The sequence below is a fragment of the Rana temporaria genome, chromosome 3, assembly GCF_905171775.1.
Source record: "Rana temporaria chromosome 3, aRanTem1.1, whole genome shotgun sequence".
Taxonomy (NCBI): Eukaryota; Metazoa; Chordata; class Amphibia; order Anura; family Ranidae; genus Rana; species Rana temporaria.
In genome coordinates this window covers 113,057,121-113,074,051 of record NC_053491.1, presented here as the reverse complement: position 1 = coordinate 113,074,051, position 16,931 = coordinate 113,057,121, and the positions used below count along the sequence as shown (strand labels likewise).

At 39.9% G+C, this 16,931-nt stretch overlaps 1 protein-coding gene across 5 annotated transcripts in view; it reads left to right on the top strand.

The window, feature by feature from the left end:
* The window catches only part of PFKFB3 (6-phosphofructo-2-kinase/fructose-2,6-biphosphatase 3), a 119,562-nt gene extending 105,554 nt beyond the window's left edge, over positions 1-14,008 (top strand). For 3 of the 5 annotated variants that reach the window (XM_040343268.1, XM_040343264.1, XM_040343267.1), the window contains exons 2-16: positions 573-698; positions 3,068-3,164; positions 3,284-3,350; positions 3,436-3,510; positions 4,615-4,671; positions 4,776-4,900; positions 5,788-5,995; positions 6,088-6,234; positions 7,414-7,518; positions 7,625-7,754; positions 8,107-8,169; positions 8,353-8,417; positions 9,238-9,396; positions 9,661-9,683; positions 10,424-10,710. In XM_040343268.1, coding sequence (XP_040199202.1) covers positions 573-698; positions 3,068-3,164; positions 3,284-3,350; positions 3,436-3,510; positions 4,615-4,671; positions 4,776-4,900; positions 5,788-5,995; positions 6,088-6,234; positions 7,414-7,518; positions 7,625-7,754; positions 8,107-8,169; positions 8,353-8,417; positions 9,238-9,396; positions 9,661-9,683; positions 10,424-10,472 — 1,496 coding nt within the window. In that variant the 3' untranslated portion in view covers positions 10,473-10,710. Of the gene's footprint in view, positions 1-572; positions 699-3,067; positions 3,165-3,283; positions 3,351-3,435; positions 3,511-4,614; positions 4,672-4,775; positions 4,901-5,787; positions 5,996-6,087; positions 6,235-7,413; positions 7,519-7,624; positions 7,755-8,106; positions 8,170-8,352; positions 8,418-9,237; positions 9,397-9,660; positions 9,684-10,423; positions 10,711-11,621 lie in introns of those variants that run through there. The other 2 variants (XM_040343265.1, XM_040343266.1) reach the window with 2 other exon arrangements.
* The last annotated feature ends 2,923 nt before the right edge of the window (positions 14,009-16,931 follow it).

The following is a 16,931-nucleotide window of genomic DNA, read 5'->3' as shown; positions in this document are numbered from 1 at the left end:
GTAAAATTAGACTTTTTATATTTACTTGTAGGGCCTAGTTTGGCTTGTAATTATGTGACTGTTTCTATAAATGGGTGTGTGACCTATTTATAGAAATGGTCACGTAATTACAAACCGAACTAGAATTTATTAACATGGCAATCGCGTCTTGATGAAAACCAGTGACTCATGAAGCTGTGAACGATGTAATTAGGAGACAAAAGTAGTAGAAACGGTTTCCCTGAACACTACTTGTTGCTGACCAGCCTTCTTTTGTTTTGTGTTAATCAAATGCGCCAGGAATGTTGATTTGGTGCCAACATCCTGGCATAGAATGGACGATATGTGCTGTCTGGGATAAACCAATTATCTGTCCCAATAGCTAAGTCAATGGTTCTCTGGTTTCTTTTATATCCTACCAGGGAGTTTAGTCAGCTGATTCTCAAACCCAGTGGAGCAGCTTATTGTACAGTTGGCAGCAATCAGTTTTACCATCATGGGCTTCATGTTTGCACGTTACCACCCTGTTATTGCAAATATACATTTAGATGCACCTGAAACTTATGGATGTTTTTCTACTTCTTCTTTTTCAGTTGGTGGACCTCAGCTTGCCAACTCCCCTACTGTGATTGTAATGGTTGGACTACCAGCCCGGGGGAAGACTTACATATCCAAGAAGCTGACGCGTTACCTCAACTGGAGTGGAGTACCTACAAAAGGTGAGCTGCGTTTTTCTTCAATGTACCTTCCTCTGCTCCTTCATCTCGGGGAAAGATCCTTAACTTGCCTATAGCAGAGTTAGCGGCTCCTTTTTTATTTTCTACATTAGGGCAGCTGTTTGCCTGTAATCCCACAAGGATCGATTACCTTGGGTACCGATGTGCAAACTGTCTGCGTCCAGGAGTCGCACAGTCATTCCTTACTGCAGCTCATCGCTCAATGTGCAAACATCATCAGCCTGTCATTGGTTTTTACAGACTTCTGTCCGTAGTTGATCAAAAACACCTGGCTGTACGCGGCATAGAAATGTGGTGATCTGTGCAGTGAACTACCCCAATTGGTTACAGTAAAACCTTGGTTTGAGAGTAACTTAGTTTGATAGCATTTTGCAAGACAAGCAATATGTTTTAATAAATTTTGCTTTGCTATACCTGCGATGTCTTGATATAAGAGTAGCGTTCTGTCACAATTGAGTATAAAAGATAAGAGAGGAGCCTCTAAGTGTAGCAATATGGTTACATTTAATGAAGGTACAACATTTGGCAACTTATTGCTACACTAATGCCCCGTACACGCCATCACTTTATGTGATGAAAAAAAATGACGTTTTTAAAAACGTCACTTTAATTGACTGTGTGTGGGGGAAAACGTCGTTTTATGTCTTCTAAAAAACGACCAAAAAAAATTGAAGCATGCTTCAATTTTATGTGTCGTTTTTCAAAACGTCAACTTTTACTTCACAGAAATTGACCGTGTGTAGCAAAAACGTCATTTAAAACGACGTTTTTTTCACCCGCGCATGCCCAGAAGCTACTTATGAAGCAAGCTTCAATGGTAAAACGTGGTGGAACGTAACCTCGCTTTGCTAGAACATTGTGAGAAAAACGAAGGTGTGTAGGCAACTTCGTCTTTGAAAATTGAAGTTTCAAAAACGTCATTTTTTACTTCACAGAAAATGTCGTTTTTTTTCATCACATAAAGTGATGGTGTGTACGCGGCATTAGAGGTGCCTCTCTTCTTTTATACCCTGTGCTTTGATATACAAGTGCTTTGGATTAAAATCATTTTATGGAACGACTTATGCTAGCAAACCAAGGTTTTACTGTATATGCATGAGCTCTTAAGACAAAATTGTGTGGTGGGGTTTTTTTTTTTTTTTTTTTTTTGAGACTTTAACTATTTACTAGTAGGGGCTGGTTCATACCAGATGCAGTCCAGTGTGTTTATCAATTTTATATTTTTATTTTTCTGCTTTAAAAATACAAGGAGAGTGTTTACAAGTGCATTCTTCAAAATTAGAACATTTTGCACATGTTTTTCTTTTTATATGGAATGCAGCAAAATGCATTAAAAACACACCAGAACGCACTTGTCCTCAATTGAGATGAGGGTAAATAACGCACCAGAATGCATCAAAAAAAGTAATGCAGCAACTCATCCAGGAACACAGAAATTGTGGTGTGAACCAGACCCAAACATTAGTAATGAGTTGCATAGGCATGCTATGATTATGAGTAAAAATGCTCAGGAGTGCATAAATGGTGATTTTGAATAGCTCATTATGCAAATTATTTTTTTTTGCAATTCTAATACAGTTCACTGTAGCCAATTTATGACACAGAAATTAACATTTACTTTGCCAAGGCAACACATTCAGCATTTTTCCCAGTCCCTAGTAGCACATACTCCACCCCCAGGCTTGGAACAGGAATGGCCACCCTGTGTAAGCTAGAGCTGCTCAGGCCGTAGCTTGCACAGAGGTGTGTGTGTGTGTGTGTATATATATATATATATATATATATATATATATATATATATATATATATATATATATATATATATTTTTGGATGCAGAAATATTTCTTTGCTGCAGGCAGTTGAATGCAGCAACAGGTGAGCGAAGGAATTGGGGACTAAATGGGGGGGGAAAGCATAGGTTGGGTTAATAAAAGTTATGGGAATTATTGATTTTTAACTTGTTGGACTTTTAAACCACTGTAAGGGTCCTTTCACACGTGCGGACCGTTTGCCTGTTTTTTCATACGTCCGTTTACGGACTGCAATGCTTTCCAATGGGATAGCGTACGTTAGCGGATGAGCTAACCAAAAAAAAACGGATGAAAAAACTGATCAACTGATGATAAAAAACTGATCTAAAAAAACGGTCCGCACGTGTGAAAGGACCCTTAGTGTTTTGTGTCACTTTCATCTTTTTCCTCATTGACCATTTATTTTATTTTATTTAACTATTGCTTTATGAAAATGACAGCATGATATGGGCATCTGAAACTTTGTATTTATAGCACTTATAACCTTCTCTGTACTGAATCTATTAACAATGCATACCAATTTCTTCTGATTTTTGCAGTGTTCAATGTTGGGGAGTACAGACGTGAATGTGTAAGAGAATTTAGTTCTTTTGACTTTTTCCGCTCGGACAACCAAGAAGCCATGAAAGTCAGAAGGTTGGTGGGACTTTTTTTTTTTAAATGGGCGTATGTTAAGAGATTGTCCCTAGCAGTGTTGCTTGTTCCTTTTTTTTTGTTCTTTTTTTTTAAATGTAATTGTATTTATTTTTTACCAGAAATTGTGCCTTAGCCGCTTTAGCAGATGTGAAATCCTACCTGACAGAGGAAGGTGGACAGATTGCTGTAAGTTCTGGTTCTCTTCATTCTTTCCCTCTGTGTAGCTGTTTTGAAATGGCACATGACTAAATTTGGGCTTTGTGTGTTCCAGGTCTTTGATGCCACAAATACAACCAGAGACAGAAGATCACTGATTGTTGATTTCGCCAAAGAGAATGACTTTAAGGTTAGTTGACAGAAATGGATCATGGGAATTCTGTTAATGCTTGCTAGTAGTGAGCCATTGCTGAGATTTTGTTTTATAGTCATTGTAAAGAATTTTTTATTTTTTTAAATCAAAACAAACGTGTTATACTTGCCTGCTCTGTAAAGGTGGTTTTTGCACAGAGCAGCCCCGATCTTCCTCTTCTGGGGTCCCCTTCCTGGTGCTCTGGGCCGCTCCCCTTGCTGGTGCTCTGGGCCGCTCCCCTTGCTGAATGCTGACTCTCTGCAAGCATAAGAAATGGACAACCACGCTATCTGTAATTGACAGCAGTGGGAGCCAATGGCTTCTGCTGCTGTGTCTCAGTCAATTTCTAGGAAGAGACCCGGGAGAGGTTCGAGATCAGGCTTAGATAAGTATTTGGGGGGAGGGGCGAGACTGAGGGGGAAGTTGCATGCCCTAGTCAAGGTTTTGTGTGTGTTTTTTTTTTTTTTTTTCTTCTTCACTTCCTGTTCCAATCACACAACAGGAAGTTGGGAGGGCAGGGAGATTTCCTTCTAAAACTGGTGTTGCCAGAACTGGTATTCTCATTATATTTTTCCACTCCTCCTGTTGTGATGGCAGAACTTTAGAGTTGGAATCAGAACAATTGCTGTCTGACAATGTTCACCACGACAATAAGAAATTGATAGATTTTTAACCCTTTAAAAAAAAAAATTCTGATACCCTTTAAATTGTTAAAGCTACAGTAAACCTCCAGACGAGATTTGGCATTTTGGGCCCTAATTTACATATTTAAGGCAGACCTGCCTAGCAAAGTGACTCCTTCCAATGCTCCCCTCAGTCGCCTCCATTTTTTACCTCTTGTCTTTAGGGTTCTGAGTCATTGGCCTCTTGATTGGCTAGGCTTGGATGACTTGTATAATCCAATCATGTGCACAGGAGTAACTTCGTCCCTGTACAGAATTGTGACAAGACAGTACACTGTGCTGCACGTGCGTGGCTTGGCGTAATAGAAAAAAGTGATGCAAGGCAGGGGGAAGCAACTGACAGTCCTGCCATTAAAAAAAAAAAAAAAAAAAAATGGTAATTTGCCAAGCAAGTAAGTTTTTTGATTTTATTTTTCAGGTGTTCTTTATTGAATCTGTCTGCGATGATCCATCAGTTGTTGCCAGCAATGTTTTGGTAAGTATCAAATTAATATTGTCTGATAGCTAGCAGTTTCCTTAGATGCCCTATTAAAGCGTGTTGGGGATTATTGTAACTGTAATGCTTTGTTACAATTGTAGGATGTAAAACTGTCCAGCCCAGACTACAAAGGATGTTCATCAAAAGAAGCACTGGATGACTTTATGAAGAGAATAAACTGCTACAAGAACATGTATGAGCCTCTTGATCCAGATGGTCATGACAGGTAAGGCCTGAATCCTGCCTGCTTGTATTAGCTGAGGCACAATAATGCAATACTTCATTCAAAAAACAACTTCACCTATAAATCGCGTAGAAGATTCCTTGCATTTGCCACACTGATTTATAAGAGCGACTTTAAATATACATTTTCCACTTTGTAGGAATGTCATATAAACTGTAAAAAATACTTCCCAATAAAGAAAATGACCTTGGATTATTTAACCAATGTGAGTGCTTCAGCCCATAGCAGCTAGACAGTATCCACTATATTGAAGCCAGAATAGTGCAAGACTGATTCTGAGTTGCTGTAGGTAATGCACACAACTGGAGAGTGCAAAATCTGATGCAACTGTGTATGGTAGCCAATTGGCTTCTAAATTCAGATTCTTCAATTAAAGGGGTTGTAAAGGTTTGTTTTTATTTTCTAAATAAGCTAGTGCATTTGTTGGTTCACTTACCTTTTCCCTTCGATTTCCCTTCTAAATGTTTTTTTTTTGTCTAAATGTCTCACTTCCTGTTCCTCCTCAGTAAGTTGTTCTGGCTGACTAACCCCCAGCCAGAAAATGGGGGCAAGCTTACTGAGAAACGGGAAGTGAGAAATTCAGACAAAGGGGGGGAGAGAAATCCCAAGGAAAAGGTGGGGGGGGGGGGGGAGAGAAATCCCAAGGAAATGGTAAGTGAACCAACAATGCACTAGCTTAAAGGAACCTATTTAGAAAATAAAAACGTTATAACCCCTTTAAGCTTTGACAAAAGTCCTGCAAGCTGATTGGTTTCCATGCACCACCGCACCACGTGTTGCACTCTCCAGTTCTAGTAAACCAACCTCTTAGTTCTGTAATGCTAAATGACTCATTAGGGTTAATGCGTTCCTTTGTTTTTCTCTGGCAGGGATCTCTCTATGATCATTGTCATTGATGTTGGCCGAAGATTTTTGGCAAACAAAGTTCAGGATCATATCCAGAGCAAGATTGTATATTATCTAATGAACATTCATGTCCAGCCTCGCTGCATCTATTTGTGCCGAGCCGGAGAAAGTGAGAGCAACATCAAAGGGAAAATTGGTGGGGATACTGGGTTGTCCCAGCGAGGCAAAAAGGTAAATATTGGAGCTATCGCTTTTCTAATAAAAGTGTCAATTCCATTAAAATGTATAACTGATGGTTATAATGGTATTTTATTTTGTCTTAGTTTTCCATTGCCCTCAAGAAATATATTGAGGAACAGAACCTAAAGGAGCTTAAAGTGTGGACCAGTCAACTCAAGAGAACCATCCAGACTGCAGAAGCTCTAAAAGTGCCTTATGAGCAGTGGAAGGCTTTAAATGAACTGGATTCAGTAAGTAGACCATTTGAATTCTCTACAAATGCTTCTCCTAATAATTAACTTGTAAACATGACACAGCAGTTAAATTTATATAATCGCATATACAGCTCTGTATCTATCGCAATGAGTTACACTTGGTGGGCATTGGGTTTTGTTCAACCATATGAAAAGTCCAGTTGCTAAAATCTTTTAATGCAGATCCTTCTGTAAGTTGTGTGGGTTTTATTAATATATATATATATATATATATATATATATATATATATTTATAAAAAAAATCAATCCTGTTCCCTTTAAAGCAAATTTAAAAAGCACAGGGCCTGTGCTGTGTAATCTGCCCCTCTCTAAAATGTAAAAACATGCCTGGTCCTGCCACTTCCTGTGTCTTCTTATTCTTCTCTGCACTGACCATGATAATCAGGGCTGCTGAGCCCTGACCACCGTGGTCAACGTACGTCCCTCCGTCCTCCACTGCTCTCCTCGCCCCCTCCTTCCTGCCGGTCGGCTCCATGTTCTGTGTCCCCAACAGCTAATATAAATTTTCAATGGTCACTGCCAGCCCCTCTTTTATAGGCAGGCATACCATGCTGTGTGTCTTCCCACAGAAGCCGATACATGGCTTCTGTGGGAAGCTGATCTTGGCCCCTCCTGCAGAAGCCATGTATCGGATGTAAAGTGGGTGCAAGTCCGAGTCGCGTGACCGGCCTGAAGATATTCACATGCCTCGTTTTTATAAAGGACATATACAGTGTGCTGTGCTTGACTAATAGAGGGGCTGGCAGTAATTTATAATTTGCAAACCCTTTTAATATACAACAACCAATATAGGCTTTTGTTTTGTCCATAGAAATTTTATTTGTTAAGCAGTCTCAAATCTCTGAAAGTGTTCCCTTTGCTTTAGAGCAGCTGACTTTTATTTTTTTTTGTCTTCCAACTTTTTAATTGACACTGTAGAATAAAATCTGGTTATTTGCAATGCGACAGCACCAGTCATTCTACTTTCAGACCTTTTGATCTGTGATCCCTCTGCATCTTTTTAGTGATTTGTGGCAACTCCTACAGCTTTGGTATGTCATGGTATCTTTTAAGTTGCATACCTTTTTAGTCAAGGCACACGCTTGAGGTGGATAGTGTGATTCATCATTTTATGGTTTCTTTCGTAAATGATAATGAATTTAATCCTCTTTACAGGGAGTGTGTGAAGATAAGACCTATGAGGAAATCAAAGAACAGTTTCCTGAGGAATATGCACTTCGTGCACAAGATAAATACTATTATCGCTACCCGTCAGGCGAGGTGAGTGGCTTTTGTGTGTTTGTGTGTGTAATAAAATATATTATTTTGGAGATGCAAAAAAGAATCGCAATACAGTACTGATAAATGTTTTGTTTTTTATTTTTAGTCTTATCAAGATCTTGTCCAGCGCCTGGAACCTGTCATAATGGAACTTGAGCGACAGGGGAATATCCTAGTTGTTTGTCATCAGGCTATTATGCGATGCCTTCTGTCTTATTTTCTGGATAAATCTGCAGGTAATGGAGCATCTATTTTTATCTGTAATAAAATTAAACACTGTATTGGGCTGCTTTCACACTTGTGCAATTTGTGAGACCCCAAGTCGCAGGACAAGTCTGAGAGACGTTCCAATTGACACTACTGCAGTCGCTGCTACTTCAGAAAAGTTTCTTGCACTTACTTTAATCTGGCCTTGACACAACTTCAATGCCAGAGAGTGTAAAAGTCTTATTAAAGTCACTTCAAATTTTCACTGAAGTCAGCGCAACTTTGGAGTCAGCTAGTGTGAAAAGAGCCTTACACTTTACAATTATCACTCCTTCTTTATTATTTTTCCAAAAAATATATATATATATTTTTTTTCCACAGATGAAATGCCGTATCTGGAATGTCCGCTGCATACACTGCTTAAATTGACTCCATATGCCTATGGTAAATGTTTTTTTTTTTTTTTTTTTTTTTTAATATAGATTTTTTGTAATAAAGACTTTATCAGTCCTTTTTGATGAACATGAAACTAAAAAATCCAAACTGGTGTGTAATACAATACATCACTACCAGAACTGATAGGACGCACAAACTTGCATCTATCTCACAGCTGTTTTATTTCCTTAGGCTGCCACGTGGAGCCGGTCACATTCAGTGTGGATGCAGTTAACACTCATTTTGAAAGACCAGAAGTAAGTCGTGTATTTTTGTCGAACAATTTTCTTCTTGGGTACTGATGACTAATCAAACCACAATTTTGGGTTCATGCATAAAAAAAAAATTATATATACATACTTGTATTGGCATTTGGCTGTGTTTTGTGTGTGGTGTTTTTTTTTTTTTTTTTTTTTTCCTCTCCCTATGTTGGTCTAGTTGTCCATGGGCATTTATATTCGCAGAGGATAAATCCAAAAAAGGGATCAAAAACTCCATGCTATGCTTAATAGAATCTTCTTTATTACATGCTCCAGAGGAATAAACTGCCCTAATACAAAATGTTGATGCGTTTCAGCCTTGGTAGGCTTTAGTCATACCAAGGCTGAAATAACTAGGTGTACCAGTCTACCAAGCCTGAAACGTGTCAACGTTTTTGTATTGGGGTAGTGTTTTCCTCTGAAGCATGTAATGAATGGGACAGATTTTTCATTGACCGAATGGGACAGTGACAGATTAGTGTGACTGTGTTCAAATCCCAGGGCACTAGAACACCCCCCCCCCCCTTTTTTTATTTATTTATTTTTTATATATATATATATATATATATATATATATATATATATATATATATATATATATATATATATATATATATATATCTCAAATGTTTTCAAACCTATTAAAGTCTTGTGTGCGGTAACTTGATGCTCTTGTTATATAGCTTAAAATGTAACCTGTGTATGACACTATTATCTGTTTTGGAAAAATAAGTCTTGAAGAAAATTTAGATTTTTTTTTAAAAATTTTAAATATAAGAATTTTTATTCACCTTTGTTGTCGCTTTCATTTTTACAGGAGAGCAAGAAAGCCCCTGCCCCGCTGATGAGACGCAACAGCGTTACTCCTCTCACCAGTCCTGAACCAACCAAGAAAGCACGTATCAATAGTTTTGAGGATCTTGGCTCTTTTTCGGGTTGTTCATCTCAGGAGCCTCCTACTGTACAGGCTACACAGGTCAGTGCATTCTAGGACTGGTTTCCTTTTTGGTACCCAATTTAGAAGTGATTTGAGAATGGAAGTTTATAATTTGAATAGCAGGCCTTTCTTTTGCTCGCTGTATTAATTTTCACAAGTCCCAGGGAATGTAGAAAAATCTCTCTGGACTTGCTGTTCTATCTATTCACATTTCTCTTTCCAGTTAATCTGCCATAATTTAAGTTTATTCATACTTCTATCCTCTGATCTGCACTTACCCTGCTTTTTTCTTTTACCTTACAGCCTTTGCTAGGAAAGGCTTGTCTGTAAGTATTTCTGCCTTTACTTCTGTTTTGTGCTTTAATGGTTAATACTAAAGCGTTGACCATACAATTAATCACCAGTTTGAGAGTCCTTACTAACCTTATTTCTTAGAACACTGTGCAAATGTCTTGTGAGCCATAATAAAATTCAGCAGCTGGTTTATAAAAAAGAAAATGGGCATGGGGCTGTTGTGAGTATTTTTTTGCAGAAAATGAAAGAATGCTAAGGGCACCAGTTCCAATGTTGTGCTCATTTTTTCTTTTAGACCATTTTCATGACGCGGCACCGTAACTACCATAACCTGGAAGGGTTCTCAGTTTTTTTGGGGGGGGGGAAATTAAAAACTACTGTTGATTAAACAATTTGATAAAAAAATCTGATAATGTAAAATGAGATACAAGGCTGCTGGAGCACCTTTTTGGTAGCACTCGCTATAGCTTGAGCTTTTGAAGCTAGTTGGTGGCTCCAGCTCAAAGTTGGAGGAGCGTTCTGTCTTGCTGTTAGTGGAGAAAACCTCTTTAAGAAAAGTGCATGCAACCAGTGGAATGTTGATGCACGTCTATGTTGTCTCCATTATTGATTGGTGGTATATGTTGGGCTTTGTGTGGAATAGGTGCCACCAGGTGTGTCTAATGTCTGTACAAAGAGTTCTTGTAGTTCACTGATTATACATGGACAATTGTTTGGGTGAAGGCACACCCACTGAATTAAATTTCCCTTCTCTTCCCCCTCCTTTTTAAAGGCTATCAATTGTCCATTACATCAGTGCCTTGTTTTTATTGCAAAGGTAATTGTTTAGGTGCATGCCAGTCACTCCTTCTGTGCCCCCTCCCTCTGTCTCAATGATGAAGGATGGCAGATTGTGCCCTTTCACAGGTGTATGGGTTTTCCACTTCAGTCATCACCATTTTATATGTACAGTTGGCATGCTTTGTGCAGTTCACAGCAGAGGTTGTTTTTAATAATTTTCCAAGAAATGATGTGCAGATAAATATGAATTAAGAAATTTAGGGTCACTCTTGTGCGTGTAAAATATAGATGGAGAGCAATGGATATAGAATTTTTTATATCTATATATATATAGATAGAGATAGAGATAGAGATAGAGATAGATATCTGAGAGAGATATAGATAGATGTGAAGTATCCTTTTTTTTTGTCACGTCTGCAATCATCACATTTAAGGCAACAGGAAAATGACAGTCTTTTTGAAGTACAGTTTCCCCCTCCCCCCAACAGGTTTAGCAGGAATAAAACGCTGTCAATGTGTTGCGTAGCATTCTTTTGATGACTTTTTGGATGATTATGTATCTTTCCAGTCATGTAATTGCTGTGTGGGGTGTTTTTTTTTTTTTTTTTTTGTCTTTATCTAAGGCACATTATAAGCCCCCTGGTATCGGGATGCCCCCAAATATTGGCTACTGAATCGACCTTTGCAAAAGTTTAAACATTTGTACAGTGTGTATTTTTAGCGCTTGTCACGATTTATGTAAAAACTGACCTAAAGTCGGAAATTGGCTTGGGGATTAACCTCTCTTCCCATGCTGACTGTTTTTTGTAATGCTAAAAACTGCACCTGTGAGGGGGGGGGGGGGGGGGGTTGGTGTCGCAGGGAAGTAAGTGGGTGCTGTTTTCATCTTTTATGGAACACAGTCATATGGGGAGACAGGTAGACCCTTTGGTTTCTGATTTTGGGTCTATTTGTTGCATCATATCCTTGTTTTTTTTACTTGGGTTATAACATTTCCCAGCAATGATTTGGTTTAAGTAACTAGTATATTAGCTACTTGTAGTCTCATTAGTCCATAATTGTGTTTTGTGTTTGCCTGTTTCTGTCCTGTGCCATGCTATAAGCCTTCATGCATCACCCGCACGTTCCTCATATTTAGCACCTATTGGTTTACCACCATGTTTAACATGCCTATATTTTCTATATTGCAGGGTGTGAATCCTCCGGAGCAGCACTGACAGTTCTTAAAGGACAAAACCACGATCAAATAACATCTGATTCCCCTTTCCGCTGCATTCCATTTTCCATTCTCCTTTTTCACTGGACTCGAATATTTGAGCCTGTAGCTGCTTGTATGTCTGAACAAATTTAAATTTAAATTCAGAAATGGAGAGACACCAAAGCGCATTTGCTACATCTCTAGGAAATGAAGAAGCCTCCGGTCATTTCAGCAGTGGGGTGCACAGCTGGAGCTGATTGTACGCCGCCAAATCCTAATTTTACTTTGTTTTTTATTACTATTTTTTGTAGACTTAGTACAGTTTGTTTTATTCTATTTTAGAAAGTGTTAACCAAAACGGCAAAAAAAGACTAATTAATGTAGATAACATGCTACCTTCCAATGTTCCCCCCCCATACACCTTTTGTTTCTCCAAGGTACCAAGTCCTGAAGCTGAGGTTTAGAGTATACTTGCCAGTCTGTCACCACAAAATTTGGTGTAATGTTTACACTGTGGTCTATGCTACTTCTGGTGTTTTTTATATGTTTAGGTTTGGTGCTTTTCTTTGTTTGATGTGTACATAGATCTAAATGTCTCTCGTGGGCTCTGGTTGTCATGTATACATTTGTTCTGAACTTCCATCAGACTGTCTACTCTTGGTTGTGCAACATGCTAAAATGTCTCTTGTGTCATGGCTGCATCCTAAGTTAACCCCCCCGTCATGGTGTTGAGGCATTGAGAAGGGGTTAATCAAGTCCATTTACCAGGAATTAAAGTGTTTACCCAATATCAAGCTATGATAATTCTTCCTTTTTATTGATTCTTAATTGGCATCTAGCTGATGTGGATAACTGCACTGTGCATGACACCATTTCTCTTTGCACTGCTGTATTGAAAAAGCCTGTCCGTATCTTCAAATGCAGCAATGTAACTGTCATTCTGTGTGCAGTAGATAAAACAGACTCTTCTGCTTATTTTTTTCAAGAAGCTGCTAGAACAGTATTGTCCTGCTTTCTGTAACTTGAATTTTTCTTAAGCTGCTTCTGCTGTAAACGCCTTCTCGTATTATCTCCTTGAGCACGTATTCACTTTATGGGTGTGATGTGCAAAAATTGGCCATTTCGTTGTTCCTCCAGTGACTTTCATAAACTGAGGAACCTAATACTTGGGGTGGGTGGGAATATATTTTTGTATAATTTTACTTTTTATCTCAAAGATGCATGTTTGCACTTTAATACAAAGGTTAGGGCAGGGTTGTGAGAAGCAGATTTGCTCAGATTTCTTGGTATGGACTGATATGAGCTCCAGAAAGGTGTAAGAGATTATATTTTATTCAAAAAGTCTGGATGTGTCTGATGTGTGGATAGAGAGGGCAGCTTTGTGGTTATCGGATGTGGATTTGACGGTTAAACAAGTCGACCTCAATTTTCGGCTGTGTGGAGATGGGTTCATCAGGTTGCACAGCGGGACTACGGTTATCCCATGGTGGCACTGTGGGATTTAAGATACCGGTAACCACATTTGAGTGTTGCAGACTTGAAGACTAAGATTGCTTGTGATTATTATTTTTTGAGTGATTGTATTTGAAAGAAACAATGTTTTGGATCTTTGTTTTTTTTTATATTTTGTTTTTGGAATAGTTTTAATTTTTTTTGAATCTGCTGTTTTAATGTTGTATAGTAATTATAATAATAAAAAAAAAATCAGTTCTGTCACTTTAGAAGCTTCATACAAATTGTTGGGTAATATATGTGCATGCATATATAGACTTTGGCTCGAGATGCTGATAAAGGTTTATTCATTTTACCTTTGCACTAGGTATCTTGCCTTAGTCTTTGATTTATATGGGTCCAATGCTCACTATTCATGTTTGGAACCAAGCGCACCCCCCCTATAGGAACAGAATAGTCATGTAATAAAATCATGTGCACAGTATCTAAAATCAAACCAACATACTAAAAAGTGAAATATTTAGTATCGCTATTCAGAGAGGTTATCATTTATTGTGTTGGTGCAAACTATTGTGCTTTTGGGTGCTCTTGGTAACAGCTTGTGTTTGGTCTTACTGGGATGGGTTAGAATGGCACCTTTCCTAACTGGTGAAACGATCTAAAAAGGCCAATAGTTTATTTTAATTTTTTTTGTCTGTAAGACTGGATTGTTTTTATTTTAGGTGTGCATATTTATTTATTTAATGTTGTAGGTTCAGTGTAATTTTTTTTCCATTACATTTGACTTGTTAATTGTATTTTCATGTGTGTATTTGTCTGGTAAAATTGCCTAAAGTAAAAGCTTCACCAGCTTATACAGGATAATATGCCTTTTGAAAAATTGTATATTTTGCAGTTGCTGGACCAATAAAAAAAATTCTTGTAGAATTGATCTTTTGTATCTATTTATGCTTGTATTGTGTGGTGTGTGTGTGGTGTGTGTTTTTTTTTTTTTTTTTTTTTCCTCCCCCTCTTCCACCCATTGACCCATGGTGGATGTCAGCAGAGATGTGTCGTCTGACACCCGTCTACTGTCCAATCCGCTCAAAACGGATGTATGGTGATATGTTTGCCATCCGTCTTGGTAGATCGGATGAGATCTGATAAATGGGCATGCTGTGTTTTTTTTTTTTTTTTTTCTAGCTAGTTAATTATTTTGCAACCCAAATCTAAAGTTGGAACACTGTAAAAATGTAAAATCTACTTAAAAATACAAGGGGCATTGAAGTCAAATCAGGAATTTTAATTGTACAGGTATAAAAAGGGGACACTAGTGTGGCGGTAATGCATGCAGTAGTAAGTGGCAAGTGTCCTATTACTGATAGGTGACGCACATGTCACAGGCTAGTCTAGAGACTGTTAATCAAGACGGCAGACAACAGTGTTAGTGCGTGCATGGAACAGGGTGTGGTGATGAAGTCTGAGGCGTAAAACGGATAGCAGATATCTACAGAAGACTTCCAGTACAGTAATGAGACGCTCGGATGCAGTAAGACATTTGAAAGGTGTAAGGATTTCAGGCTGGGTTCACGCTATTGCGAATTAGGTGCAGGTTTCCACCGCATCCAAATTGCACGGGAGTCCTGTGCGTCTTCAGGTCCGAATTCAGCTGAATATTCTGGCAGAAATTGGACCTGAAACTGAACGGAGACGCACCGGACCCTTGCCATATGTCCATCAGTGACGATCCCAGCCCACAGCCGTCATTCCTGTGAACATTCAGCATGTGGAACACCTGATACTGGATAATCGACACATAACCTGTTGTGAAATTGCAAATAAAGAATTTCTCGGCGGTCAGCATTTCGGCACTGATGACGAAGTGAATATGAATGTAGTCCCCCTGAGCATGGTCACAAAGCCAGCACTCCGGGGAAAGGGAAGACCTCATCCGGTGCACCCGGGCGGGAGTGAGATACGCTCTATGGACAATCTTGTATTGAATGAGGCGATCTCTCAGGGAGACCAGTATTTTAAATGGGAAGTCCCATACATCCACCCAGTCCTCAGAGTCCAGCTCCGGAACATCCCAGCCCCATTGCTGACGAAGCCTGGACAACTCAGGAGAGGAGACTCGGAGGTGATGTGCGTATAACACGGAGGTGGGTTTGTTTGCACAGTTTTGCAAGTCGGACTGCACCAGCTGTCCCTCGCCAGGTGGAAACTGGGCCCTGAAAGCATGGGACAACTGAAGATATCTGAATCCATGTGAGGGCGGGGCATTGTGAGTAGACATTAAATGATCAAAGGAGAAAATCGAGAGGTCTGAGGTGATATCCGAGAGAATTTTTTGATATGATACTTTGTTCACACCACCGGATCTGGGATGTTGAGAAAGTGACGTAGTGTGTGATTGTTCCAGAGGGGGCGTTCGGGGATACTGCTGTCAGGATATTTTTCACAGGCCAGGCCCCAAGGGTGGTGCACATAGAGGGGGTCAGGTTGTACGGAGCCTTCGGACCCCGCAATAGGAGGTTTGACAATGCCTCCGCAGACCGTAACGCCGCCGCTTCAGTGGCCCAGGCCGAGTTGGATCTATCCGGAACAAGCCACCAGAATGCAGTGACTAATTGAGTCGCAATGAAATATTTGTGGCAGTCCGGGAACGCTAGGCCCTCCTGCGAACAAGGGCGCATGAGAGTGGCTAACTTGAAGCGGGGAGGGCGTGGGCCCCATAGAAGGAGGAGAAAATTTGATTTAGGTGGGGGAAAAAAACGATTTGGGGATCCACTATGGGGGAGTTACGAAACAAATATGTAAACTTGGGAAGGATTTTCATTTTGATAAGATTTGACACGCCCCAACAGGGATAGAGGAAGGTTCTCCCATGCCTTCAGCTTGGCCCTGACTGAGTTGGCTACTGGGGTCAAGTTCAGTGGAATGAAGTCAGTCACATTCCTCGAGATACGTACCCCTAAGTATGTAAATTCATCCACCCATTGTAGCTGAAGAGAAGTCGAAGCCCCCCCCCCTCCTAGCATTCTCATCTATAGCAAGCAATTGCGACTTTGACCAATTGACTTTAAGCCCTGTCACCTCTAGGACCTGCAGTGCCCCTTGTAGAGAAGGGCTGGCATCATTTAGAAAAAGGAGGTCATCTGCGTACAGGGCCACCCTCTCCTTCAGCCAGGCCAGACTGAGTCCTTTAATGTGTGGCGAGACACGCAGTGCCTTAGCCACTGGGTCCATGGCAATGGCAAAGAGGGCTGGAGAGAGAGGACAGCCCTGATGCGTACCCCTAGCAAGCTTAAAAATTGGAGATAGCCTGCCCCCTAAACAAATGGCAGCCGTCGGCGAGTGATATATAGTCTGCAATCATTGTATAAACACCAGGGGGAATCCCATTCTCCGTAGAATCTCCCACAGGAATGGCCATTCTATTGAGACAAATGCCTTCTCAATATCAAGAGAGGCAACTACTCTGGTACCCTGATTGTCATGTTGTGCATAAAGATTAGTGAACAGTCTACGCAGGTTAATATCTGTGGACTTTTGGGTCATGAAACCGGTCTGATCCGAGTCTATGACGGAGGGAAGTAAAATGTTAAGTCTAGCAGTGAGGAGCTTAGTTTGAATTTTGAGGTTGTTGTTAAGAAGCGCTATGTGTCTATAGGAGGCACATAACTTGGGATCTTTATCAGACTTGGGAATGAGAATAACAACATGCGTGTGCGCCATGGAAGGTGGGAGAGAGCCCCGCTTCAGGCAATGAGAAAACAGGGCAGCCAGTCGGGGAGCCAACAAGCCTGCATGTGTTACATAAAAATCAACCGGAAGACCATAAGGGCCAGGAGCCTTGCCAGTGGACAGG